This window comes from Fringilla coelebs (assembly GCF_963513975.1).
Source record: "Fringilla coelebs genome assembly, chromosome: 9".
NCBI classification, from domain to species: domain Eukaryota; kingdom Metazoa; phylum Chordata; class Aves; order Passeriformes; family Fringillidae; genus Fringilla; species Fringilla coelebs.
This window is the reverse complement of record NC_140067.1, coordinates 651039-678265: the sequence shown is the minus strand read 5'-3', so window position 1 is coordinate 678265 and position 27227 is coordinate 651039. Positions and strand designations below refer to the sequence as shown.

The window sequence follows — 27227 nt, the reverse complement described above, 5'->3', positions numbered from 1 at the left end:
CTGTAAAGGACCCTGCTCTTCCAGCCCGGGGCTGGGGAGAGGATGTGCCACACCCCAAGGGCATGAAAACGCAGAAAAATGGGATTGCAGTGCCTGCTTTGGGGTGAACACTGCTCTTGGAAGATTCACCTTTGGTCCAGAAAGAGAAAACTTCTGTGCCAGGTGGAAATTTGTCCCTTGAACCTTTGCCTGTGGATGTTCTCCTCTAAACCCACCAATGGCTGTCCCTCTGCTTCCTGCCTCTCCTGCAGAAAATTCCAGAAGAGTTCTTCCCTCCCAACCCGCCCTGCTGTGCTGCTCCCATGCTCAGGGTGCCCAGAGCAGCTGGGGCTGCCCCTGGATGCCAGGCCAGGCTGGACACTGGGGCTGGAGCACTGGGGCAGGGGGAGGTGTCCCTGCCAGGGCAGGGGTGGCACTGGGTGGGTTTCAGGTCCTCTCCAGCCTGACCCAGCCTGGGCTCCTGTGCTCTGCACCCACACTTTCGGCCCACAGCCAGGGTTTGAGCTGCACCATCTCCATTCCAGCTCTAAGGTTCACCTCCTTTTGGCCCCAGAAACGATGGAGCGTTGGGATCTTCACTGTCCCCATGCCCTGTCCCGGGTGACATCTGCCTCAGAACAGGTGAGAGTGCCCACCTGCCAGGACCTGCTGCCCCCAGGCTGCCAGGGTGCCAGCCGGGTCCTTCTCCTGTCACTGTCCCCACGTCCCTTCCCTGGAGCCCTGCGGGGAGGGGCTGGCACTGAGGGCTCAGGGCTGGGCAGGGATGCAGGTGGGTGAGCACACAATTCCCAAGCAGGAGCTGGCCACAGCTGCCCAGGGGTGTCTCTGTGCAGCTGGAGGAGCAGGAGCTGCTCCTGGGGAATTCTGCTCCGTGCGTGGCTTGGCTGTGCTCAGCACTGAGCTCTCATTTAGCATTCAGTGTATGACATTTATTGTATAATCATTTATTGCTGGGCCTCACCCGGTGACTGCCGGGCTGCAACGGCACCCTGGGTGTGCATGACAGTGTTCTGAGTGTGTACATCAGTGTTCTAGGTGTGTACAACAGTGTTCTGAGTGTGTACAACAGCACCCTGGGTGTGCATGACAGTGTTCTGAGTGTGTGCAACAGTGTTCTGAGTGTGTACAACAGCACCCTGGGTGTGCATGACAGTGTTCTGGGGGTGTGCATCAGTGTTCTGGGGTGTACAACAGTGTTCTAAGTGTGTACAACAGCCCCCTGGGTGTGTACAACAGTGTTATGAGTGTGTACAACAGCACCCTGGGTGTGCATGACAGTGTTCTGGGTGTGCACAGCAGCGTCCTGGGGTGTACAACAGCACCCTGGGTGTGCATGACAGTGTTCTGGGGATGTACAACAGCACCCTGGGTGTGTACAACAGCACCCTGGGTGTGCACAGCAGTGTTCTGGGGGTGTACAACAGCACTCTGGGTGTGTACAACAGCACCCTGGGTGTGCACAGCAGCGTTCTGGGGTGTACAACAGCACTCTGGGTGTGCAAAGCAGTGTTTTGGGGGTGTACAATAGCACTCTGGGTGTGCACAGCAGCGTTCTGGGGTGTACAGCAGCACTCTGGGTGTGCACAGCAGTGTCCTGGGGGTGTGTAACAGCCCTCTGGGTGTGCACAGCAGCGTTCTGGGGTGTGTAACAGCACTCTGGGTGTGCATGACAGTGTTCTGGGGGTGTACAATAGCACTCTGGGTGTGCACAGCAGCCCCTGGGGTGTGCACCCCCCCTGCACGCTCCTTCCCCGTTGCTCTGTGCCCCTCACCAGGGCAGAGCCAGCCCCTCCTCATGGCAGGGATGGATCCCTGGCATCCCCAGCTCCCCCAGTGCCAGCCCCAGGGCCCTTCCATCCCAGAATACCTGCACTGTGCTATAATTGATGAAGCCATGATAATGAGCTTTGTCATTCCAAATGTAAGTCTTGTTTGCTTTGAGAAGGAAAAGGGAATTAATACTTTAATATTTCATTTGGGTGACTTCTGGGCTTCTTCCCTGTGGCTGTTTAACGTCTGAGTTCTAATTTCTGTAAGCCCAGAGAGCAGGCTGGGTTCAGAGCTGGCACAGTGAAGCCATGGTGCTCTCCAAGGGAGCCCCCAGCAACCTTCAAAGGCACACACATTTCTGACCCCCATCCCTGGAAGTGCCCCTGGATCCACCTTGGAGCACCCTGGCATAGTGGAACATGCCCCTGCCCAGGGCAGGGGGTTGGAGTGGGATAAACTTCAAGATCCATTCCAACCCAACCATGTGATGTTTCTAGGTCCATTTTGAGATGATTTATTAACTTCTCCCCCAAATTTTCTCCAGCTCTCCCCACCCCGTTCCCCAGCACCTGGGGGAAGTTACTGAACAGAGCTCCTGGGAAGTCAGTGATTAGCAGAATCAGCCCTCCCTGCCTCCAAGAGCAATAACTTTAACTCAGTGCAGTCTGTTACTGCCTCTGTGTTTAGCTTTAATGGGTATTTTATGATGAGGTGATCCCTGGAGCCTGGGAATGGTGCTTTGGATTCACATCAATCTCAGCAACAACAATGCAATTTCCGCCCCCAAAAGCCTTGTTTCAGACAGTGCACACACACTTATGATTGCAGGGCTAACTCCCACTGCTAATTTATTGAACAATCCATCCAGATTTCTAAGAAAGAGGAGTCCCAGCCCAAGAGTATCTGACAGAAATGGGATCCTCTCTGTCGTGTTAGCCAAGAACCCAGCAAGGTGTGCACTCCAGGGAGCAGATGCAGCTGTGGGGCACAGCTGCAGTTTGTCTGCAGGGTAACAGAGATGCTCCTGTGAGCTCCCTCTGCGAGCTGAGCCTTCTCAGCTCCGCTCCAGAGCTGGCCACGGCCCGTGCTGTGCTAGCCAGCACAACCCTGAGCTGGCCAGTGCTCACCCTGAGCTGGCTGCCCATCACCCAGAGGCAGAGGGCAGACACTGGATCCAAAACCAGCATGAAAACCACCTCTGGGCATTTCCCCCTTTCTGCAAGGGATGGGGCTCAGAGATCCCCAGCAAGAGCTCACAGGATGCCCTGAGCTGGAGGGGACCCCCAAGGATCAGCAGAGCCCAGCTCCTGAAAGGCTGGAGCACTAGATTTAGCCCCATATTTGAGCAGGAAGACCCTGCAGGACAGAGCTTTTCCTGCTGAGCTTTTCCCAGCAGCACAGGAGCAGAAGCACAGCCTGGGTGTCCTGAAATGCTCTCCTTGGCCTCTCCTGCTGCTGCCACGGCGCTGGACGTGCTCAGCAGGGAGCAGAGAGGTGATCAGCATGCTGGGAGCTGCTCATTGCACCTGGAGAGCCAAAACCTGCTCTGAAATACTCCCCCAGAAGGGGTGTTTGTGCTGCAACAGCCCCGGGGTGGGCACAGCACAGCCACCAGCAGCCGTGGAAATGGGCTGCAGAGGGATCTCAGCAGCACAGAGAAACACTCTGGCCCTTGCAGGAAGGATCAGCTGAAGAGAAGCTTCAGGAGGTGGTGGGATGCCATGGCTCAGCAGAGGGAGGAGGACAGCAGCTCGTGCTGCAGGAGGGGAGCAGCTGAGGAAGGAGCTGACAGATGGCTTTCTGTGAAAAAGGGTCATTAATATTCTCCTGCCAGCTCCCAGGTTTAATGGGATGTTCGAGCTGACAAACCCAGCGCTCGGAGGCTGGGAAATTCCCAAAGCTTCCCAGCTACCAGGGACAATATCCACCTGCTTCAGCAGCAGCCTGTGAGCCCGGGAGAAATGAGCTCCTGCAAAAGCCCAGAGCTGTAAGCCAAAACGGCCTGCCCAAAAGCAAACCACCTCCCTGTTTAATGAGCTGCCTTGGGAACAAAGGGCACTCTGCAGAGATGCTGTTGCTGCCCCACAAGGGCCCACACAAACCCAGAACACAGGCAGGTTTTAGGGTGCAGCGCTCCCCTGAGCCTCTGGCTGCAGCGACCTGCAGGGCTCACCCCAGGAACACAACCAGGGCACCACTCACACTGCCTCAAAGCCTCGCTCTCAAAGTGAGGAAGACAAATTGAACAGAAATCCTCTTTGCAGGTTTTCCCAGAGCTTTTCTGCCTATCACCCTTCAAGGGCTGGAGCTCCTGCAGCTCCTTGGGACTTCAGGCTGGTGCCATTTCCCCTCTGACACGACAGGAGCCTCGGCCACGGGGCAGCTCCGAGTCCTGCTGCTGGAGCTGGGAAGATGCTGGAATGGGCACCCCGGGGCAGCCCCAGCCTGGCAGCAGCCCTGGCACACGAGGGGTGGGCGAGCAGGGGCTACTTACTTCCTCTCTCCTTTGTACCACTCAAAGAGCGGGGCAGGCACTCCTGCACCTTCGCAGCGGATCAGGCCGTTCCCTCCAAGCATCACACCGCTGGATTTAAGTTCCTGAATTGTGGGGACGACTGAAAAATAAGAATTGTGAAATAAATGGACATTGGCATCTGGACAGGCAGGTCACCCAACGCCGCTGCTCCTCTCGGCCCCTCCAGGGGCTTCGCTCCAGCTTGAGGCACGTTCTAGCACTGTGTGCACCCACAGAGGGAAAACATCCCACAGTGCAATCCTGCCCTGGTGCACACTGCACATCCCACAGTTCACATCCTGCTCTGGTGCACACTGCAATCCCACACTGCACATCCCACAGTGCACATCCCACACTGCACATCCTGCTCCGTGTGCATGGTGCACACTTGCACATCCCACAGTGCACATCCCACACTGCACATCCCACACTGCACATCCCATACTGCACATCCTGCTCTGGTGCATATTGCACATCGCACAGTTCACATCCCACACTGCACATCCTGCTCTGGTGCATATTGCCCATCCCACACTGCACATCCCACACTGCACATCCCACAGTGCAATCCTGCCCTGGTGCACACTGCACATCCCACAGTTCACATCCTGCTCTGGTGCACACTGCACATCCCACACTGCACATCCTACACTGCACATCCTACAGTGCACATCCTACACTGCACATCCTGCTCTGGTGCATATTGCACATCCCACACTGCACATCCCACACTGCACATCCTACACTGCACATCCTACACTGCACATCCTGCTCTGGTGCACACTGCACATCCCACAGTGCACATCCCACAGTGCACATCCCACACTGCACATCCCACACTGCACATCCTGCTCTGGTGCATATTGCACATCGCACAGTTCACATCCCACACTGCACATCCTGCCCTGGTGCACACTGCACATCTCACACTGCCCATCCCACACTGCACATCCCACACTGCACACCCCATACTGCCCATCCCACGCTGCACATCCCACAGTTCACATCCCACATTGCACATCCCACATTGCACATCCCACACTGCACACCCCACTCTGCACACCCCACTCTGCACACCCCACACTGCAGATCCTGCCCTGGTGCATATTGCACATCCCACACTGCACATCCTGCTCTGTGTGCCTGGTGCACATTGCACACCCCACACTGCACACCCCACACTGCACACCCCACTCTGCACGTCCTGCTCTGATGCCCACTGCCCATCCCACACTGCACACCCCACAGTGCCCATCCCACACTGCACATCCCACATTGCACTTCCCACACTGCACACCCCACACTGCACACCCCACCCTGCACATCCTGCTCCGTGTGCCTGGTGTGGAAACCCAGCTGAGACACGGAGACACTGCAATCCAGTCCTGCAAAAAGCTGCTTTTCAGTCCCCCAACACAGACACAGCAATCCAGTCCTGCAAAAAGCTGCTTTTCAGTCCCCCCACACAGCCACAGCTAGCAGCGTTCTTTGATTAGCTGTCAGTGTTTAAATCCTGAGCACTCAGCACTGGGGGAGCTGTCACTGCAAGGGTGTGGCAGGTCCCCAGGGCCAGCCCCCCTCATCTCCTGCATCAGCTGCACACACCCCCAAACCTCTGAGATCTCAAACTAAAGCAGTAAACCTCTAATATGATGAGCCAACCACAAATATCAGAGAAAAGTGACTTTCCCATCATTCCACCACGTATGGAGTTGTTTCAGTAAGTGCATTTTGTCTTTTTAAATAGTAAACACTGTAAATAGTAATAAACTTTTTGAGCTTAGAACTACAGACACAAATAAAGATGAAAAGCAATTGTCAGGTTTCCCAGTTGCCAGCAGAAGGAACCGCCAGCTGAAAATAAAACACAGCAAATTCCTCAGGAAAGAGATTATCAAAGGCAACAACTGCCTCCTCCTGGAACTTTTTACGTCCTCTGGTTTTAAACAATAATTTATGTGCATCATCAAAACGCTGTAAAAACCAAACCACATAACTTATAAATAAAAATCTGTTTATTTTTTCCCGAGCAGCTCTCCAGATGTTGCTTTAAGGTGTTTATGGGCCCGTGGAGCTCTGCCTGCCTCGCTCTGCTCCCCTCACATCGTGGTGCTGCTCCCCCAGCCCAGACCAGGGAGCTGAACCACCCGAGAGCTGAAGGGCCCTGGGACCACCCCAGCTGAGCCTCCCTGCCAGGAGCTCTCAGAAACGCTGGGAAGAAAGCCCAGGAGGGGCTGCCTTGGGCTGTGGCCAGGCTGGAACCTGGTGGTGGCCACAGGAAGCACCTTCAGCCCCAAAGCAGCAGTGCTGAGTGAGCCCCCCCTCCTCCAGTGCAAACCCCAAGGGATGGGAATATCTCCCTGGGGAACAGGGGATTTTGGAGAGGCTATTTCCACCCCTGGAAACAGGTGCACACCTGGTTTTACCTGAGTGTGAGCCGACTATGGATGGGCACAGCTGTGTCAGCTCTGTGGCTGAGCGTGGCTGTAATTAGTGTAAACTGATTTGTCACCCCATCTGATCGCTTTGTAAATCTGAAATACTCAACGGCTGAGCACTGCTCAGCCCCTGTGCACCTGATCTCTGCACCCCTGTCCTTTGCCCTGCCCTCTGCGTTCCCAAATCCCATGTGGATCATCCCAGACCCTTCTGAGGGACCCTCCTTTGTGTGCTTTGCCCTGGCAGTGCCCCAGCACCCAGCTCTGCAAAGCTCTCGTGTCCACACCCAGGGCAAGCCCTGCCTTTGCCATCCCTGGGAGTGTTTGATGGCACAGGGTGGGATGGGTTCTGGGAGCTGCAGGGCAGTCACAGCCACGTCCCCCCTCCCAGCAGGGCTCTGTGCCACGCTGCAGGAAGGGAATCTGCTGGGATGTTTGATGGCACAGGGTGGGATGGGTTCTGGGAGCTGCAGGGCAGTCACAGCACGTCCCCCTCGAGCAGGGCTCTGTGCCACGCTGCAGGAAGGGAATCTGCTGGGAGTGTTTGATGGCACAGGGTGGGATGGGTTCTGGGAGCTGCAGGGCACTGACAGCACGTCCCCCCTCGAGCAGGGCTCTGTGCCACGCTGCAGGAAGGGAATCTGCTGGGAGTGTTTGATGGCACAGGGTGGGATGGGTTCTGTGAGCTGCAGGGCACTTACAGCACGTCCCCCTCGAGCAGGGCTCTGTGCCATGCTGCAGGAAGGGAATCTGCTGGGAGTGCAGCTGCCCTGGCCAGGGACAGCACACACAGCACTCAGCACAATCCCTGACTTTAACTGCCCTGGGAGAGGGAGTTTCACCTGGGGTTAAAGCAGAGCTGCTGCTCCCTCTGCCATCCTCCCTCAATCACCTCTCAGACTCAGCCCTTGCCTCCAGCTTCCTCACCCAATGATTGCAGCAAACCAATCCATAAATCCATTAGCTTTCACCCAGCAACATTAACATCTGAAGGGGAGAATACTGTGTATAGGCAATTTGCATGACTCCTTCACAATCTGCATGAGAGAAAATACGGATTGTTTTTGTTGTTCCATAAAAACAGCAGGGACAGTGAAACATTCCCACTCCTTCCCCCAGGCTGTGTCAAAGATGTGACCACTGGAAGAGCAAATAAGAGGTGAGTGAAGGCCTGAGGCACGTCCCAAGCCCCTGTTCCTACGAGGCACCACCTTGCTGCTTCCCCCTGAGCCTGCTCACCTTCTCCCTGGTGTTTTGGGGATATTTTTGTCTTGCTTGGCTGGCTGTTTTTTACACAAAGGCAGAACATCCCTGACAATGTGTTTCAGGATGAGCTGGTGCATAAAACCCTGCAGCTTACTGCTGCTTCATGGGCAGCTGGGATGGGGATGCCAGCTGCATCCCAGCTCCAAAAAGCGATTCCAGGCTCTGCTGCTGGCTTGGAAACTACTGGAAAACTTCTGAGGAGGAAATTTTCTCAGATCTCCCTTTGAGGAGGATTTCAGCTCCTGTTTGTTCGGAACAAGAACTGAAATCAATGTTCCCTGCTCCAGGAAATCCCTGGTTAGTGCAGGCATGGAAACACAAAGCGGAGATTGTTGGAGCCTCCATCTCCTGGATTTATCACTGTCAGCTCATTTTATGGCTTTTACTCTAAAGACAAACCGTGGCATGCAGCTGTGCTCCTGGAGCACTAATTAAGGAGCCACAAACCCATCAGCCCTGCAAGCCTGAGCAGCTGAGGTGAGATCCCACACCCCAAACCCGCCGCCCTCGCTGCCCAGGTCTGCCTGCAGCGGGCAGAGACCAACACCAGGGAGCAGAAATTTGGTGAGAAAGGAGCCGAGGCTGCAGGGAGGAGTGGGATGAGTGGGACCCCAGCTCAGCCCTCCCTCAGACCACCACAGCTGGAGCTCCCCTGGGCAGCTGTGAGGGGAGGCATTCCTGCTGACAGCCCACCACCCACAGCAGTAAACACACAGCGGGGAAAGAGCACCTCAAGGATGGGGAGCAGGAGGAGGGAGCGAGGCTGGGAGGGAGAGCTGAGGGAGGCTGCAGGAGGAGGGAAGGGGTGCCAGCCCCCACAGCTCCCAGGGCAGCGGCATCCCCACAGATCAGACGCTGCCATAAAACCCAACAGGGATCTCAGCAAGAAAACCCGGCGTAAAACCGATAATTTAAAATGTATTTGTCATTTCTGGGTCTCCTAAATAACAGTCAAATGAAATGACAGAGGGAAATGTGATTATCTGCCCCGTCGGCAGCGCTGGCTCCTGTGACTCAGACCCGGAGGCTTTTGTCCCCACGGTGGCTCCTTGTTCAGTCCCCTCCCGTGGCTCGTCCCTGCCGAGCAGGGCACTTTAAATAAAGCCTAATTTCAGCCTTGGAAACGAGTTCCAGGAACTGCTCGGGGGCAATTTCCCCGAGGGCTGTAAGGGCCTGGCTGGGAAAGCTTTTGGGGTGGGGGCTCAGCCCCACGGAGCGCCCCCGATGTCCCGCACGTCTGTCCCCGGGGACAGGGCTGGGGACAGCTGGCCCTGGCCACCTCTCACACTCAGTGTCCCCAAAACATGGATCTGTGTGTGCACCCCGCAGCAGAAGGGAGGAGAGCTGGGCCTGGAGCTGGTGCCAGCTGTCCCCAGGTGTCCCCAGGTGTCCCCAGGTGTCCCCAGGTGTCCCCAGGTGTCCCCAGGGGCTCGGTGTCACCACGAGGGACCCCCACGGGTGTCCCCCACCCAGAGCAGAGCCCAGGCTGAACGGGAGCTGGGCTATGGACAGGCAGGGTGGGGTGAGCTGGGCTTTAGGGTCTGTCCCAACCCAAACCAGTCCCCGGCTCTGAGCCCCCCAACACCTCCAGAAACCCAAACCTAACCCCTGAGGGTCTGCTCAAACCAGCCCAAAGGCTGTGGGACCTGGCCCATCCCAACCATCTCCATCTCCATCCAGGTGTCCAAGGAAGAGCCAGAGCCGGGGCATTCCCAGGCACAGGAGTGCTCCAGCTCCAGCAGGGCTCCTCTTTTAACATTTTAATGAGCTTCGGGACTTTTAGGCACGTTAGTTATGTTGTCCTAATTACTCATTATAATTCTAATGTGCATTTTATATTTAATTACAATGCTTATAAAGATTTGGTATGGACAGTAAATTATTATAACTAGCATGTGCATGATGATTACGAGCTGAATTTATTAACTTTTACAGGAGCATTCAGGGCTGGAAACTTCCAATTTCACCTTTGTGAGCCCCCATATTGTCTGATTAAACCAACATTTCTGTGGCATTAATTGTAAATGTCAAGAAAAAAAAAGATCTTTTATTTTCCCTGTTTTCATCAGCTTTTAATTTGGCATCCTAATGCCATCTTTTGTTAGTGAAATTGCTTTCCGGGGTGTTAAGATAAAAAATTCCAGGTAAGAGAACAGGTTTTCTGAGATGTGTTTTGTGCTCAGAAGAACAGATATCAGCAATATTCAAATATATTCCTTTCTGTATATGCACCCTCCGAGTGTTTTACCAACGCAGTAACAAGCCAGACAGTGCTACTTGTACTTTAAATAATTAAGATGGGCTTTCGACACTCTGCATTATTTAATTTTTCTAATTTATTCAGCGCAGCAGCCCTCCCTCTGCCCAGATTAATGGAGTGCTTTGATAATGGCTCCTCATGTCAGAGCCTTCTCTGCCGTGCAGAAACATTTGAGAGGCACGACTGGAACAACCACTGGGCTCAGCAAGTTACAGGCTGATTTATTCCAGCTTTGCTCCATGACTTACCAGGATCTGGACTCACTGCCATCCTGGCACGCACATTTCCATAAATTGTACGTGCAAACGCAGGAGGTGGGGGGAAGAATTCACTTCTGGGTGGAACACAGGGTCTCTTTGGGGCTTTTTGCTGAATCCCAGGCTGGTTTGGGTTGGGTGGGACCTGAAATCCCACCCAGTGCCATGGCAGGGACACCTCCCAGTGTCCAGCCTGGTTTTGGGCACTGCCAGGGATCCAGGGCAGCCACAGCTGCTCTGGCAATTCCAGCCCAGCCAGGAATCCGTTCCCAAATCCCCAATACCCATCTAAACATGCCTTCCTTCAGCTTTGCCTTTACCTTCAGGCCTTCCCTTTACCAACCCTGTACTTTCAGGGTGGGTTAATTCAACAATTGTGCCATCCCCTTGTGGAATAATTCAACAATTGTGCCATCCCCTTGTGGGTTAATTCAACAATTGTGCCATCCCCTCGGGAGGGAGCAGCCTCAGGGAATGCCACTGGGACGTCACAGGGATGCCACATCTGCTCCCCAAAACGTGCTCCTCTCTCAGCCCAGCCCATGGGCTGCACTGGACCCCCCAAATCCCTGCCTGCTGTGCCAGTTCTGGGTTTGGACAGGAAACATCCTGGTGCTGAGCACAAAGCTGATAACCCACAGGTGATTGGCATGTGGGTGGGAGACCAACATCAGCAGCACAAAATAATAAATAATAGGGTGCCAAGAGGAACTCTGGACAATCTGTTTTACAGACATAAAAAAAACAAGAGGAAAGAACTTAATGAAGCCTCCCAAAAAGCAGCAAAGCAAACAAAGACCTAGAGGGAGCTGCAGAAGAAAAGGCAAGTTGGAGGAAGTGCTTTGTGAGTCTGTCCCTTGGGGGTGAGCTCACTGCTCCCTCTCTTTTATCCCTTTATTCTCCAGCAGGGCACTTTTCTCCCCCATCCCCTGCAAGGCAGCCCTGTAAATGCAGTGTGATCCCCCACTGGAGGAGCTGCTCTAGCAGGGAACACAAACCCCTTCCTTCCCTGAGCAGCGCCCCAGGGGCGCAGCTCCAGCCACACCTCGTGTCCCTGCGTGGGCTCTGGGGTCAAACAGGGGCTGGGGGCACTCACACCACAGCCAGGAGGGGCTGGGGCAGCCCCAGAGCCCAGGGCAGGGCAGGGCCCCCACTCTCAGCTGGGCTGGGGGGGGGTTTGGGGTGGATTTTGGGACAGTCCATCCCCAGAGGGTGCTGGCACTGCCCAGATCCCCAGGGAATGGGCACGGCCCCGAGGCTGCCAGAGCAGCTCCAGGAGGGTTTGGGCAGCTCTGCCAGGGATGCCCAGGGGGGATTTGGGGTGTCAAGGGGGGATTTGGGGTGTCAGGGCAGGCAGGAGATGGATCCATGATCCTGTGAGTCCCTCCCAGGCCGGACAGTCCCTGCTGTGTGATTCTGCCCCAGCTGCCGGGACTCCCTCTGCCCCAGGGGGATGCTCCAGTGCACAAACCCCTCTGCTCCAGGCACTGCCCCCTGGCAGGAATTTGGGAATCTGAGGGGGACAAGTGGGACAGGAGCACCTGAGAGCCAGGAGCCCCTCGGCCAGCAGCAGCCTCACCAGGAGCAAACACAGCCCCACGGCCACCTGCACAGCAGCACTGGCTGCTGCAGAGGGGCTGGCAGGGAAAACGAGTGGCACTGGGGACAGGCAGGAGGGACAGGGACACTGCCACACTGCCCTGCCAGCCAGCAGGGACAGCTGGCCCCGAGCCTGGCTGGGAACTCACAGCAGGCTTGGCCTCTGCTGCTTCCCTCCCTCCCTCCAGGGAAGGTAACAGCAATGGACTTCAACCAATTCCAGGAATTACTAAGGAGATCTTCTGGCAGCAAAGTTGAGAAGAAGATAACTACAGCAGCTGGTGGCTTTCCAAGGGAAGGGAGTTTGGGAGCAAGGAGCCAAGTCCCTGAGGGTAAGTGGGGAATGCAGGCAGAGCCCGGCTGCAGTCCCACAGCAGCAGGGAGGGCAGGACAAACCACCCCAGGGGCACCTTCCCAGGAAAAGGCACCTGCCCCAAAGGCCCAGGTGAGGCCTGGCTGTGCCCCCAGGGCAGGGTGAGCCCCCCAAACCGGCACAGCCACCAGCACACGCCCCAGCCCAGCTCGCCCTGCAGCCCTCTGGTGCACTGACTGCCTCACCTGATCACCTGGGGGCACAGGTAGCCAGGAGCTCCCGAGGGGCACACACCCTGGTTCCCACAGCACAGCTCCTGGAACAGGCTGGCTGGGTGCAGCTGGAGCAGCCAGGGTCAGGGGGCTCAGGGAGCTGGGCTCAGCAGAGCTGCAGGAGGGATGGCCTGGGATGCAATCCAGGGAGCAGGAATCAGCTCCAGCCCAGCTCTGTCACGGGCCAGGCCTGAAATGATCAGCCAGAACTGCAGCAAAGCAGGTTTAAGGATGGTGAGGCAGAGCTGGAAGGCTTTGCTTGAGGGAGATGTCGAGGTGCTCTCGCTCTTTTTCCATTTTAGAGGCTGATAGTGTGAGTGCTGACACCTGGACAGCAGCACCTGCCTGAGCCTTCCCTTGCCTTCCCAGGATGGGAATCTTGTGGTCTCTGAGGGGCTGGGATGGTCAAGCACCAGCCCCAATTTCTCCACTGGTTTCTGTGGACAAACACTTTGTGTTTGAGCTGCAATCCATGATGGAGCACATTGGACAAACACTTTGTGTTTGAGCTGCAATCCATGATGGGGCACATTGGATAAACACTTTGTGTTTGAGCTGCAATCCATGATGGGGCACATTGGACAAACACTGTGTTTGAGCTGCAATCCATGATGGAGCACATTGGATAAACACTTTGTGTTTGAGCTGCAATCCATGATGGAGCACATTGGATAAACACTTTGTGTTTGAGCTGCAATCCATGATGGAGCACATTGGATGAACACTTTGTGTTTGAGCTGCAATCCATGATGGAGCACATTGGACAAACACTTTGTGTTTGAGCTGCAATCCATGATGGAGCACATTGGATAAACACTTTGTGTTTGAGCTGCAATCCATGATGGAGCACATTGGATAAACACTTTGTGTTTGAGCTGCAATCCGTGATGCAGCACCGAGGGGGCAATCAGGGATCCCACTCTGGTCAGCTCCCAGCAGGAACGGAGCCCCCAGCCCCACAGGGAGCCCCGAAGCTGGGAGAGGGCTGGCAGGGGTTTGGGCTCAGGAGGCAGGGTGGTTCTGCAGCACAGGCTCCCACCCAGCTCGCTGGGAGCCCATCCCCACGGCAGCCAGGTGAGCCCAGGGCCAGCACTCATTACTGCTCCGTAATAAATGCAAGCATAAGTCACAGTTAGCGCTGAACAGATTGTTTGGGGTTGCAAAGACAGCAGCTGTCACAGCTTGACAGCTTTCTTGTTAGTGAATCAGCTTTCCTGACAGTCTTTTTGATTGAAAACCCCTGTTCCCTGACAGAGTGTTGGAGCTGATGTACATATGTAGCTCATGGAGAACGAGAGGGAGCCATGAAAGGTCTCGAAGCTCTTGCTCTGCATTAAAAAGAAGTGCAGTTCACATAAAGGGAGGGCTGGGCTGGCCCTCCCCTGCCCTGCTGGCAGGTGAGAGCTGGTGGGAAGGGCTCAGCTCTGCTGGGAGGTGACAGTGGCACACCAGAGCCACGGCCTCGGGGGCTCTGCTGGGAGCAGGAGAGCTTTCACTCGGGGAAGAGTCTGGGCAATAAAATAAAACCGAAACTTGAAAATGGGGCTGAAGGATTCCCCTGGGTGTGGCTCTGGCAGGGTTTGCCCGCCTGGGAGAGGCAGTGCCGGGCTCCAGGAGCGTGCCAGCCTCATCCCAGGGGATGGCTTCGTGTCCTTGGGACACACCTGTCCCTCAGGAAGGGCCAGCAGATCCCCACACACGCCTGGGTGCAGGGCTGGCCTGCCCTGGCAGCTCCCTGCTCAGGGAATTGCTGCCTCAGGAGCAGCCCTGAGCTCTGCCTGCCCCGGGACAGGAGCACAGAGGATGGGGAAGGTGGCACATCCCACATGTCACATCCCACATGTCACATCCCACATGTCACATCCCCCATGCCACATCCCCCATGCCACATCCCACATGCCACATCCCCCATGTCAGAGGGTTTTGCTCCAGTGCACTGGAATGGAGCATTCTGGAGGGAATTGTCCCAAGGGAATGAACTCTCCCAGTCCAGCAGTGACTCTCCCAGCCAGCACCACGGGGTCTGTGGTGGTCCTGGCCGTGCCTGGGGCACCCCCTTCCACCTTCCACCTTCCACCTTCCACCTTCCAGCACAGAGGCTGGGCTTGCTCTGCACTCTGAGCTGCACAAAAGGGCCCTCCAGCCTCAAAGCACCTCGGTTTTGTCTGGGGAGAGCAGAGGAGAGGCAGCTTCACGGATCCTGGTGCCAGAGGAGCGATGCTGGAAGTTTTCCTCTCTTTTGCATCCACAGCACAGCTCTCTTTTGAACCACAAAAGCAAGAGGGGACTTCTCAAAGCTCCTGTGGCTCCCATCTGCTGCCTCCACCACACCTTTGCTACCACAGCAGGTACTTGAGCCCCAGGAAAAATCAGGTTGCAGTAATGTCATTACAGCACATTCCTAGTGCAGAACCATTTCAATTACTGGGATAAAAAACAAAAAAAACAAACATGAAAAGAAATATCAAGGGATGGAGAGCTGCACTAGGCTGACACTGCTCAGGCCTGGCCTTTTGTGGCCCCAGCAGCTGCACTCAGACCCTGTGGCCGTCACCTCAAAGGCTCTGCAAGGGACAGGGGGGCCTGAGCCTGGCCCCACAGCAGCCAGGGACAATGCAGGCCCAGGCAGAAATATTGCTTTGCAGTCTGTTGACTGTTAGGAAATATTTTAAGTAATTGTTTTTGCTGAAGAGCGATCTGGGCAGGGGAACACTCCTGGAAGCTGGAGAGCTCTCCATTAATTTTGGCTCTAGCCCGGAGTCTAACACAGCTCTGCTCCAAATTGCTGCTTCAAACGCAGCAGCTCTTTGGAGATGACTCATTTCCATTAAAGCTTCCATTTTCCCAGGCTGGTGCTTCGAGTGGGATCACCTGGAGGCCAGGGGCTGGCAGAGGGAAGAGGCACCTGCTGCAGGCAGGGCTGGCTGCCAGGAGCTCCTGCTCAGCCCCTGGGGCTGGGGGCTCCACACCCAGCCTGGGGACCTCAGCACCCCTGGGAGGAGGGCAGCTGCACACCCAGGAGCAAATCCCTGCAGAGGAGCACGTTCCTGCAGAGGAGCACGTTCCTGCAGAGGAGCACGTTCCTGCTGCCCCAGGAGGGGCAGGAGGGGCTCCAGCAGACCCCAGGTGTCCAGAGTCCCACCAGAACCTTCCTTTGGCTTTGAAGGGACAGCAGCACTCACTGTCCTGGCACACCTGTCCCACCCTGGGGACAGCAGGACTCACTGCCCTGGCACACCTGGCACCCTGGGGACAGCAGCACTCACTGTCCTGGCACACCTGTCCCACCCTGGGGACAGCAGGACTCACTGTCCTGGCACACCTGTCCCACCCTGGGGACAGCAGGACTCACTGTCCTGGCACACCTGGCACCCTGGGGACAGCAGCACTCACTGTCCTGGCACACCTGGCACCCTGGGGACAGCAGCACTCACTGTCCCTGCACACCTGTCCCACCCTGGGGACAGCAGCAGTCGCTGTCCCTGCACACCTGGGGATAGCAGCACTCACTGTCCTGGCACAACTGTCCCACCCTGGCACCACTGGCTCCCAACCAACACCCCCTGGCAGAGCAAGCAGAGGTTTCTCTTGAAGGTGCAAAGCATCTCCTTGTGTTTCAGGAGATCTGAGAGCTGACCCTGCAGCTCCTGTGGCCCTGCCAAGCCCCTGGGAGGAGCTGTGCTGGCACAGTGCCACACCAGCAGGGATGAGCAGGGGTCTGCAGGAGCCACCCAGAGCTGGCAGAACCTCTGCACAAACCTCCCCCCAAAGGAATCAATAGGAATTCAAGAGCCAAGCTGCACTCCAGGCTCAAACCTGAACTCCATTGTTTTAATCTGACTCCTGAAGCGCTAATAAAAACACCTGGAGGACATTAAATGACACCCATGGCTTCACAGGAGGCTTCCTGCCCCACCAGTGAAGGGAAATGTTTTCTCCAAAGCAGCAGCATTCCTGCTCACCCAGCAGTGGAGGTGGCTTGAGTTGTCAGAGCAGTTCTTATCGAATTGGTGGAGCTGTTTTTCATTGTGTTGCTATGAGATAGCACATCACACAGCTCAGACGGGTTCTCAGTGATGAGACCAGCTTGCAAATGAGCTAAATAACAATTTAGTTCTAATGGTGACCAAAAATAACAAGATAAAACCCAAAAAGCAAAAAAAAAACCCCAAAAAAACCCAAAACAAAAAAGCCAACTGATGACATCGTGCATGAACAAACCCTCCAATTTATAGGATTGCAGAAATTCTCCAAAGACTTTTATCTTATGTAAAAAAAACAACAACCCAAACCTGTTATTTGCGCTGGTTTCACCTGAAATATTTTTCTGGCAGCCCTTGGCTGGTGGCTGCAGCCCAACCCAGCTGTGCTGGCCTTGATTTGAAGCACAGCCTGAATTTCCCCCAGGGCTGCGCTGCCCCCTCACCTCCCTCAGAGGTGCACAGCCAGAGCCCTCCCAAAAAACCTGCACAGCCAGAGCCCTCCAGAAAAACCTGCACAGCCAGAGCCATTCCTGAAAAACCTGCACAGCCAGAGCCCTCCCAAAAACCTGCACAGCCAGAGCCATTCCTGAAAAACCTGCACAGCCAGAGCCCTCCAGAAAAACCTGCACAGCCAGAGCTCTCCCAGCAGAACCTGCACAGCCAGAGCCCTCCCAAAAAACCTGCACAGCCAGAGCCATTCCAGAAAAACCTGCACAGCCAGAGCCCTTCCAAAAAACCTGCACAGCCAGAGCCATTCCAGAAAAACCTGCACAGCCAGAGCCCTTCCTGAAAAACCTGCACAGCCAGAGCCCTCCAAAAAACCTGCACAGCCAGAGCCCTCCCAAAAAACCTGCACAGCCAGAGCCATTCCAGAAAAACCTGCACAGCCAGAGCCCTCCCAAAAACCTGCACAGCCAGAGCTCTCCCAGCAGAACCTGCACAGCCAGAGCCCTCCAAAAAAACCTGCACAGCCAGAGCCCTCCAAAAAAACCTGCACAGCCAGAGCCCTCCCAAAAAACCTGCACAGCCAGAGCCCTCCAAAAAAACCTGCACAGCCAGAGCCCTCCCAAAAAACCTGCACAGCCAGAGCCCTCCCAAAAAACCTGCACAGCCAGAGCCCTCCCAAAAAACCTGCACAGCCAGAGCCCTCCCAAAAAACCTGCACAGCCAGAGCCCTCCCAAAAAACCTGCACAGCCAGAGCCCTCCCAAAAACCTGCCCAGCCAGAGCCCTCCCAAAAAACCTGCACAGCCAGAGCCCTCCCAAAAAACCTGCACAGCCAGAGCCCTCCAAAAAAACCTGCACAGCCAGAGCCCTCCCAAAAAACCTGCACAGCCAGAGCCCTCCCAAAAACCTGCCCAGCCAGAGCCCTCCCAAAAAACCTGCACAGCCAGAGCCCTCCCAAAAAACCTGCACAGCCAGAGCCCTCCAAAAAAACCTGCACAGCCAGAGCCCTCCCAAAAAACCTGCACAGCCAGAGCCCCCCCAGCACAACCTGCACAGCCAGAGCCATTCCAGAAAAACCCCAACCCCAAACTCAGTCAGGGATGTAAAGATGGAGCTGCAAATCAGGAGCTATTAAAACCAGAAAGAATCAGAGTTCTTGATTTCTGCTTGGAGAGAAGACCCCTCCTCCCCTCTCTTTTATTAGAGGAAAGTGGAAATTAAAATTAAATTGCTCTGAGCACTTTTATACTTGGTGCCAAAGCAGAGGAGGACTGAGAGACCTCCAGGAAATATGTGAGCTTTGCCTTCATACTTAATCATTTAACCCAGGCAATTTTCCTCCTTGAATCCAGCCTGCAGACCTTGCCCAGGAAATGCTGATCCTAGGTCAGGAAGGGGTCACTCCTCCTGGGAAAAGGCTCAGTGACATGTCCAAGGGACTGGCAGCCCAGCAAGCCCCCAAGTCCTGCAGTGTTTTTCCCCAGGAGATTTAAGGTTACAGATTTAATTAGGCCGGCGTGGCTTGTACAGGATGTCTGATTTCAAAGTAAAATCGGAGCATTATCCATAATGTTATGCAAAGCACCATAGCAACAGTGAGGAGCCTTCGAAGAAATGCTAATGAGGGGAGAAATGCTAATGAGGGGAGAAATGCTAATGAGGGGAGCTGTTCAGCACAGCCCGGCCTGGCCAAGCGAAAACAAACACCCCACTTAAAATTCCTAGCGAGAACTCACACATCCCTGCACCAGAAAAACCCCACTGCCAGAAATGCCTTATCAAAGCATCCCAGAGAAATCCCTGATCAAAGCATCCCAGAGAAATTCCTGATCACAGCATCCCAGGGGAAGGGCACAGGATCTGCCTTTGGGACAGACCCCCCAGCCCCACTGGGCTGGCTGGGGGCTCCTGGGAGGGCTGGGATGTCCACCCAGGGTCCCAGGGGACGTGGAACCTGCTCCCAGCACACAGACCCAGGCTCCAGAGGCACAGGAAAACCCCATAATGTTGGGAATAAAGCCCCCCAAACCCAAACGGAGATGATTTGCTGAAGGACACAAAACACGTGCATGAAAAGGAAAGGGTTAAATCACAGAATCTGCTGAGCTGGGGGGATCCATGAGGATCATGGTCACCCTTTTCCTGAGAGCATTGCCAGGCTCTGGGACAGGATCATTCCAAACACAAGATTTCACCAACCCAGTGACCCCAATCCTTTGTTTTGGGCTCAGGTGGGCACAGGTGTGCCCAGCCCTGCTCCTGCTCTGCTCCCACCTGGGCACCAGCCCTGGGGCTGCTGCTGGGCAGGGCTCAGGGACACAACACCAGAGGTGACGACCCCGAAATCATCCAGGGAAATGGAGAAAGGAGTCTGAAAACTGGACAAAACTACCCAGGAACGAGTTCAAAAATGTCCTTTCCCTCCCCAAGCCACCGGATCTGGATTCAGTCAGGTCTGACAGCTCAGCTGCAACTGAGCTGTCCAAGGTACAATTACAGGCAAACTGACCCTCAGCCTGGGCTATCCTAACAAAAGGGAATTCTGCAGTGCCACTCCACTTTAAATCCACATTTTCTATTTATTTAGACAGCTGACACTTTGAAATAAATGCAAATAAATGCCAGTTTCCTGAGGCACACATCCCATTCCTCATCCCCTCGCTGTGGCCTCAGCTCTACTGGAAATTCTAGGATTTAGCAGCTGCCTTTAATATTTTTCAAGCATGACAGTAATAGAGCAGGAGAGAACGAGCAAAGTGACAGTAGCACCTGGAGAGTTTCAGAGCAGCTTTCAGATGACACATTAAATCCAGACACTGGTTCATTCAAAGCAGGGTTCAATATTATAATCTATAAATCAGTATTTGCTTTGCAAAATGTAATGGAAAATGCTAATAGGATTTACTTGTGAAATGAAATTGGATTACGTCTTATCTATTTTAACTTGATTTGGTGGAGCCCTCCTTCAGCACCACCCAGCAGCTTCAGTGGCTCCTCTCCTTTCCTGCACCCCCAGCCTTTTGGGATTCAGGCAGATTCTCAGGCCACCCTTTTTTCCAAGGGAAATTAGGGAGGACAGACATAAATTGAGTAGAAAATGCAGCTGCTGGTGGATCAAGCAGAGTAATGAACCCCCCTGTAAGTCATTAGAGCCCCCACGTGTGCCAGGAGCTCTGTGTCTGTGCAGGGCTGCGAGCTGCCCAGCCCAGAAACGTGAATTTCACAGACTCATTCAAACCTGGTCATTTCTGTGTCCCTGCCTGGGTGACTGAACAGCTTCTCTGTGCCGTGGACATCCATGTGCCAGCACCTCCCTGCTCCAGGAGTGGAGCCCTGGAATGGCACCAGGAATAGTCATGGAAGGGCACCAGGAACACAATAATGGACTGGCACCAGGAGTGGAGCCATGGAATGGCACCAGGAATAGTAATGGAAGAGCACCAGGAGTGGAGCCTTGGAATGGCACCAGGAGCACAACCATGGATTGGCACCAGTAGAACCACCATGGACTGGCACCAGGAGCACCACCATGGACTGGCACCAGGAGTGGGTGAGAGCAGCAGCCAAGGAAAAGCACTCACAGAATCATTTAGGTTGGAAAAGCCCCCCAAGACATCAAGTCCAAGCTGCCCCCAGCACTGCCAAAGGCACCACTGACCCACGTCCTCCGGCACCAAATAAAAGGATGGAATTTCTGGGGAGAGAGCCTTGCTCGTACCAGTTTGTTGTGGGAATGAAGTGCCACTGCATTGTCCCCTCATGCCCAAGGAGCCCTGGAGCACCATCCAGCCCCTCCCTGCACTGTCCCCTGTGCCCCAGGAGCCCTGTCCCCGCGTGAACGAGAGCAGGCTGGGCAGCAGGGAATGCCCCAGGTGACAGCAGTGGCCACAGAGTGACGGGGATGAGGGGCTTTGCTGCCCACAGCAGCTGGGACAAGGCCTCTGGGGGACACACAACGCTGACATCTCATTTTTGTGACCAACAAAGCTGCCACAGCGACTCCAAAACCAGAAACAAATCACACGCTGAGTAATTGAGGTTAACCAAAGAAAACTGTTAGAATGAACAAGAGAAATTATTCACATTGTCTTGCCTGAGTTTTCTCACATGTTGGAGGGAAAAAGAACATTTCATAGCACGCTGAGTGCCAGATCAGACTCAGGCCCAAGCTGAGAGCTCCTCCCTGGTGAGGAGATGCCAGCAGGTCAGAGCTGCTGGTGTCCCCAGCACCCAGCAGGGTCCCCAGAGCCGTGTCCCTCTGCCTGCAGCATGACTGCAGGGAGGTCAGGCCCCTTCCAAGGACCCAAGCAGGGCTTCTCTCCTCGTATCACTTAGAGCACCAGCACAGCAAGGGAAACCAGAAGGGCTCAGCCCCACATCCACAGCAGCAGCTGCTCAGATCATCACCCAGGAACGAGAGTCTGCCACCACAGAGCACAGCCCCCTCAGCCCCTGTGGCCGAGCCAGCAGCTCCAGCCTGCTGCTGCAGACTCTCCTTCTGCACCACACTGAGGCAATAACAAAGAACAGCACTTACAGTTTACTGTGACTTTTACTTTCTTCACGTCTGGGACCGAGACGTCGTTCTCTGCGCTGCACTCGTACTCCCCAGCCTGGTCCCTGGTGATCCCATAGATGTCCAGGTACTGCCCACTCTCAAAGGGCTTGGCTGAAATGAAACAACCACAGAAGGAAATTACTGCAGGCTGAGCACACACCTCCTCAAGTGCAACATCTGCACAGCAGCCTGAGAGTTCAACACACTCAGCCACTGCAGCCCCAGCCCCAAGGGGAGCTGAAACCCCCCAGACTCCTGGAGCTGGCCAGAGGCTCCCTCCTGACCCAGCTCCACAGAGAACCTCAACAACCCCGAGACAGAGCAGAGTAATTTGTACCTGATGGGTGTCACAGAACAGAGCAGCTGTGGCTGCCCCTGGCAGCGTCCCAGGCCAGGCTGGACGGGGCTTGGAGCACCCTGGGACAGGGGAAGGTGTCCCTGCCATGGCAGGGGGACAAGATGAGCTGTAAACCCCCTCCAACCCCAACCAGCTCAGCAGTGCACCCTTCCTGCCACAGCATCCCTGAGTGCCGGTGGTTTGCAGTCGGGCAGAGCCCAGCCTGCCCTGCAAGACAGCTCAGGGCCAGCTGCAGGGACCAAAGCCACTCCTGGAGCAGCTGATCCCAGCCTAGAATTAACTGGACCCAATAATTAACAGCTCCCCTTGGCCCCAGGACCCAGAAGAAAGAGAAGAAAGGGATCTGGGTGTCCCTGAGTGATTCCCAGGACAGGCAGAGATCTCCCTGCTGGGAGAGGACAGAGAGCCAAACAGAAACATTGGTGTCCAGCCTGCTCCGTGCCCTGGAACCCACTGGGAATTGTTCAGAGCCAGGAGCACTGGCCCAGCTCAACTGGAACCCACTGGGAATTGTTCAGAGCCAGGAGCACTGGCCCAGCTCAACTGGAACCCACTGGGAATTGTTCAGAGCCAGGAGCACTGGCCCAGCTCAACTGGAACCCACTGGGAATTGTTCAGAGCCAGGAGCACTGGCCCAGCTCAACTGGAACCCACTGGGAATTGTTCACAGCCAGGAACACTGACCCAGTTCATCTGGAACCCATCAGGAATTGCTCCAGTGACCCTGACCCAGCTCCAGGAACACTGGAACCCATCAGGAATTGTTCCAGGAACACTGGAACCCATCAGGAGTTGTCCCAGAACACACCTGTCCCCACCTGAGCTGGGGCACAGGCACTTCCCCAGCCCTCCCCTGCTGTTCCCACCTGCAGGGAGTGTTTGGTGTCCCTCACCTGGAGCTGCTCCCTGCTCCCAGCTGTGCTCCCAGCTGTGCTCCCAGCTGTGCTCCCAGCTCCTCCATGGCCAGCTAACGGGTTTGGGTTCCTCACAAGGCGCTCACCACGTCACAAACCCCAGAAAAGTCCGGTGCTCTCATTACTGCAGCGCAGCCTCTCACAGCAGCCACCACCACAGGTGCTGGAAATTATAGGTCTGAGGGTTTAAAAGCCTTGCTGGAAGTGTTTTCCCAGCCTGAAAGCCTTTAATTGGCTGTTAATAACTGTGCCTTTGGGAAAAGCCCACCAGGGCAGCGGGGACAGGGCAGAGCTGTTATGTGGTGGCCATCAAGGGGTGAATTATTGGTGCATCTGCACCAGCCTGGGCTTGGCTGGCTCTGGAAGGAGGGGGAAATGTTGGGTTGGCTCTGATAATTGAAGCTCTGACATATCTCCTGAGATCCACACACTGCTCATTCAGAGTGCAACGCTTCTCAGGTAAAAATGAACTGATATCTGTGGGAATAAGCTCAGCCTGCATTAAAAACTCTCATTTTCATGGCATTCTATGAGTTATTAATGAGTTCATCTACTTTTATTGAAAAGCAAGAAATGCTTCCCATTTATCATAAAATTGTCAGAAAGAAAAAGATCCTGCTCGTTTCTCTGCAATGCTTTTGGGCAGTTTTAGTTTGTATCTCACTAAGATTTTGATCTCACTCTTGTCCCTCAGTTCCTTCACAAAGCCCCAATTATTTGACCATCTTAGCCGGAGTATTCTTCTCCTGACAAGTGTATTTTAAAGAGATTTCTTTAAAGGATTTTCAGAAGGCCTGAGGATTTCTAGGAATGCCTTTAATTGTTCCTGAAGGGATGCTCACAGGTCTGCAATGGTCCTGGTGGGAGGAGTGTCTCTCAGAGAGCCCCAGTGCAGGCAATGTCCCCTCAGCAGAGCACTGGCTCCTGGCCCTGGATGTCACTGAGCTGGAGCCTGATACCAAACCTCCCGAGGTCCTGGTACAGAGAAAAGGCCAAAATCCCCATCACTGAGCCCAGAGGACGTGGCCTTTTTCACCCAGAGCTGTGCTTTGGGAGTGATTTTATTGCTGATCCAAAGGCAAAGGGAGGAATCCCACCCAGCCGTGTCCACAGGGTGCTCTGCTGCCTTTAAACTGTTAATTAATCCCCGTGTTTGATGGCAGGGACCACTGATTTAATGACAAGCTATGCCTTCATCAGCTGAACAATCCCTCCAGGATAACCAGCGGGCCATGAAATTCTTATCAAATCCTCATAAAAACCCTCAGCTCCCTGAGAGGCAGCAGGAAGGGCTGACCCAGCCAGGCCACCAGCAGTGCTCCGTGAATGTCACTGTTCACAGGGAGGGCTGGTGGGGGAGCCAAGGCCCCCTGAGCCATCCCACGTCCCAGGGAGGGCAGGGTTGGGGTGTTTTCCAGGGAACATTGCTCATCCATGCCTCCAGCTGACCAGAGCTTCCTCCACAGCAGCTGGGGCTGCCCCTGGGTCCCTGGCAGGGTCCCAGGTCAGGCTGGACAGGGCTTGGAGCTCCTGGGACACTGGGAGGTGTCCCTGTCCCTGTCCCTGGCAGGGTCCCAGGTCAGGCTGGACAGGGCTTGGAGCTCCTGGGACAGGGGGAGGTGTCCCTGCCCCTGGCACTGGGGGGGCTCTGAGGTCCCAACCCAAACCATTCCAGGACTGCTGACCCAGGAGAAAACCGTTCCTGGGTTTGATCTCCCTGTGCAAAGCAGCCTGGGGAAGGAGGTTGATAGTGGAGTCCTGGAAAATGTCAAAGATAGAATCTGAAAATGGTAGGCTTTGTGTTTTCCCAGATCAATTGCACCTGCATAAGCAGTATGATAAATGATGTAATTGTTAGATGTGGTGATTGTTTAGTAAATAAATATAATTATTATATAACCATAAGAAGAATCACAAGAAACTATGTTGGAAATTTAAGGGAGGCTTTGCTTAGCTGAAATCTATGTGTACAGTAGAACAATATAAGTTTAATAATCAACATGACAGTTCTATAACGATAGAATATAAAACATGTTCATCCTGGCTGTATGGTTGGAGTCAGATTTGGGTCTGTACCCCTGACACCCAGAGCTCTTCACTAAAAGCACCTGCATAGGATCATTCTGTGATTATGTGCTCCTGAGCACTAACCAGGTCCCTGCCAGGCTGTGGAGCCCCTGCCGGTGGAACTGGAGCTGCAGAGTCAGGAAAGGGCAGCGTGGGACCCTTCCCACCCTTTGGGGGGGGATTCTGGGGCAGCCCCTCGGTGTGCAGGGAGGCAGGGGCAGAGCAGCTCCTCTCTGGTCGGAGATCCACAGTGCACAACTGCCCTGCTCTGGGGCAGCTGGGGGAAAACAACAGCCACATCCTCCCCAGCAACATCTGCTCCCTGCTTGGGAGTTAGAAGAAAAAAGAAACGAGCCAGAAACTTCCTTCTAAAACTTCCAGCTTTAAAGCCATCTGTAAGCAGGAGAGGGAGCATTTGAAGAGTTCGCCCTTTGCACACAGGCAAAGCCCTGGAAATCCGATAATAATTCCTGTCAGTTGAGGATTTGCAGCCTGGAAATGCAGGTTTGAGGCGCTGGCACTCCAGCAGAGCCCTTCTCCTCCCCGTCAGGGGCAGGGGGAGCCCAGGCTCTGGCAGGGCTGCCTCACCTCCAGCTGGGTTTGCTGCTGGGGATTTAGGGAGGCTTTGCTCAATCCCTCCCTCAAAGAACAGCAGTGCTCTGCAGAGCTGGACAGAATGAACACCGAGCTGCCAAGGACCTGCCTGGCATTCCACGTGGGAAAACCTGCCTTTACCCAGGGCACCTGCAGCCCTGCTCCCCCAAATGCAGCCCGTCCCTACACCCACTCATCCTCCTGCTTTGGGAAACCTGCTGGCCAGGAGTGATGGAGACAAAACCGTGAGAAAAGGGGAAGAGAGCGGGGAAGAACTGGAAAATATGAGACTGGAAGGAACCAGGGATCCCAGAATCCTGGAGTGCTCTGGGTTGGAAGGGATCTTAAACCCCATCTCATTGCCCTGTTCCATGGCAGGGACACCTTCCCCTGTCCCAGCCCCAGTGTCCAGCCTGGCCTTGGGCACTGCCAGGGATCCAGGGCAGCTCTGGGCACTCAGGGCCTCAAAGGGAAGAATTCCATCCCGGGTCTGACCCTCCTTCACCCTCACTCCACCGCCCCTGTGCTGTCCCTGCCTCCCTGAGCATCCCACTCCTGCCCCAGCTGGGGCAGCTCCCCTCGGGAAACTGCTGCCAAAAACAAAGTGGAGACGCATTTCGAGGCACAGCCCCTGAATTTCGGCAGGGAGGAAGGATTTTTCGGGAGGTTTCTGAGTGTCACTTGGTGCTGCTGCCAGCAGGGCTTTGCCCAGCACTGGTGGGACACGGCAGAGCTGAAATGGAGCGGGGTCCCTGGCAGAGCTCATCCTTTAGCATTCTGCCTTCATTCCTAAACTATCGATGCTGCACTTTGCTGGGAAATGTCAGAACAAAATAAGTAATACCTGCAATTTATTCGGGTGACATTTCAACAATACAGATTTGGAGATTACAACCCGCAGCCCCGACGCTGTTACGCTGAGTGGGGAGATTTGCTGGATTTACATAATGGGGCTGTGTAATGAATATTTATAGAAGGCGAGCATTTACATAATGACTGCAAGTTAAACATGCACAATAAAGATTCCAGGCCAATAATTTACGGACTAAGTTTAAAAATCACCTTGAAATGCATTTTATTTTTATTCCTACGAAAGGTTCAATTTATCTCTTGTTCAGAAAAATTGAATCCGACCTCATGCGAGTCGAGGCTGTGTTGATGTAAATCATGATCATATCCTGGAATTAGTCTACATTGAGTCATTTGTATTCAGAGATTTCAGTTCCTTATCTTTTAGCAGCAGCTTTGACAAACAATTTGAGAATATTCTAAATATGCTTGGTTAATATAATTTAGTGCTGGATGGGAGATGCGCTGCCTGCCCGGGAGCCTCATTAGTGCCGCTGGGAATTACAGCCAGAACGGGCAGGAATTAGCAAGTGCAGATGAGGCTGAGGCAGGAGAGGAGCTGCAGAGAAAGGGAGAACAATTCTTATCCCTTGCTGTGCCCGTGGTGCCCAAGCAGGATGCAATATGGAAATTGTTTACCCAAAGTGAGGGTGTTCTGTTCCCTTGGCCTGGCAGGGCCAGCAGTGTGTGTGTGTGTGTGTGTGTGTGGACAGTCAGAGATGCTGGGCAGTGTGTGCAGGGTGAGTGCTTGGCACATCCAGTTTAGAT

The 27227-nt window shown here is 54.6% G+C and overlaps 1 protein-coding gene across 1 annotated transcript in view; it reads right to left on the bottom strand.

Moving 5' to 3' along the window:
* The window catches only part of NEGR1 (neuronal growth regulator 1), a 173234-nt gene that overhangs the window by 45529 nt on the left and 100478 nt on the right, over positions 1–27227 (bottom strand). The window contains exons 4-5 of the mRNA XM_084211542.1: positions 21657–21788; positions 4265–4385 (exon numbers count right to left, since the gene is read on the bottom strand). Of these exons, the coding sequence (XP_084067668.1) occupies positions 4265–4385; positions 21657–21788 (253 nt within the window). The remainder of the gene's footprint in view (positions 1–4264; positions 4386–21656; positions 21789–27227) is intronic.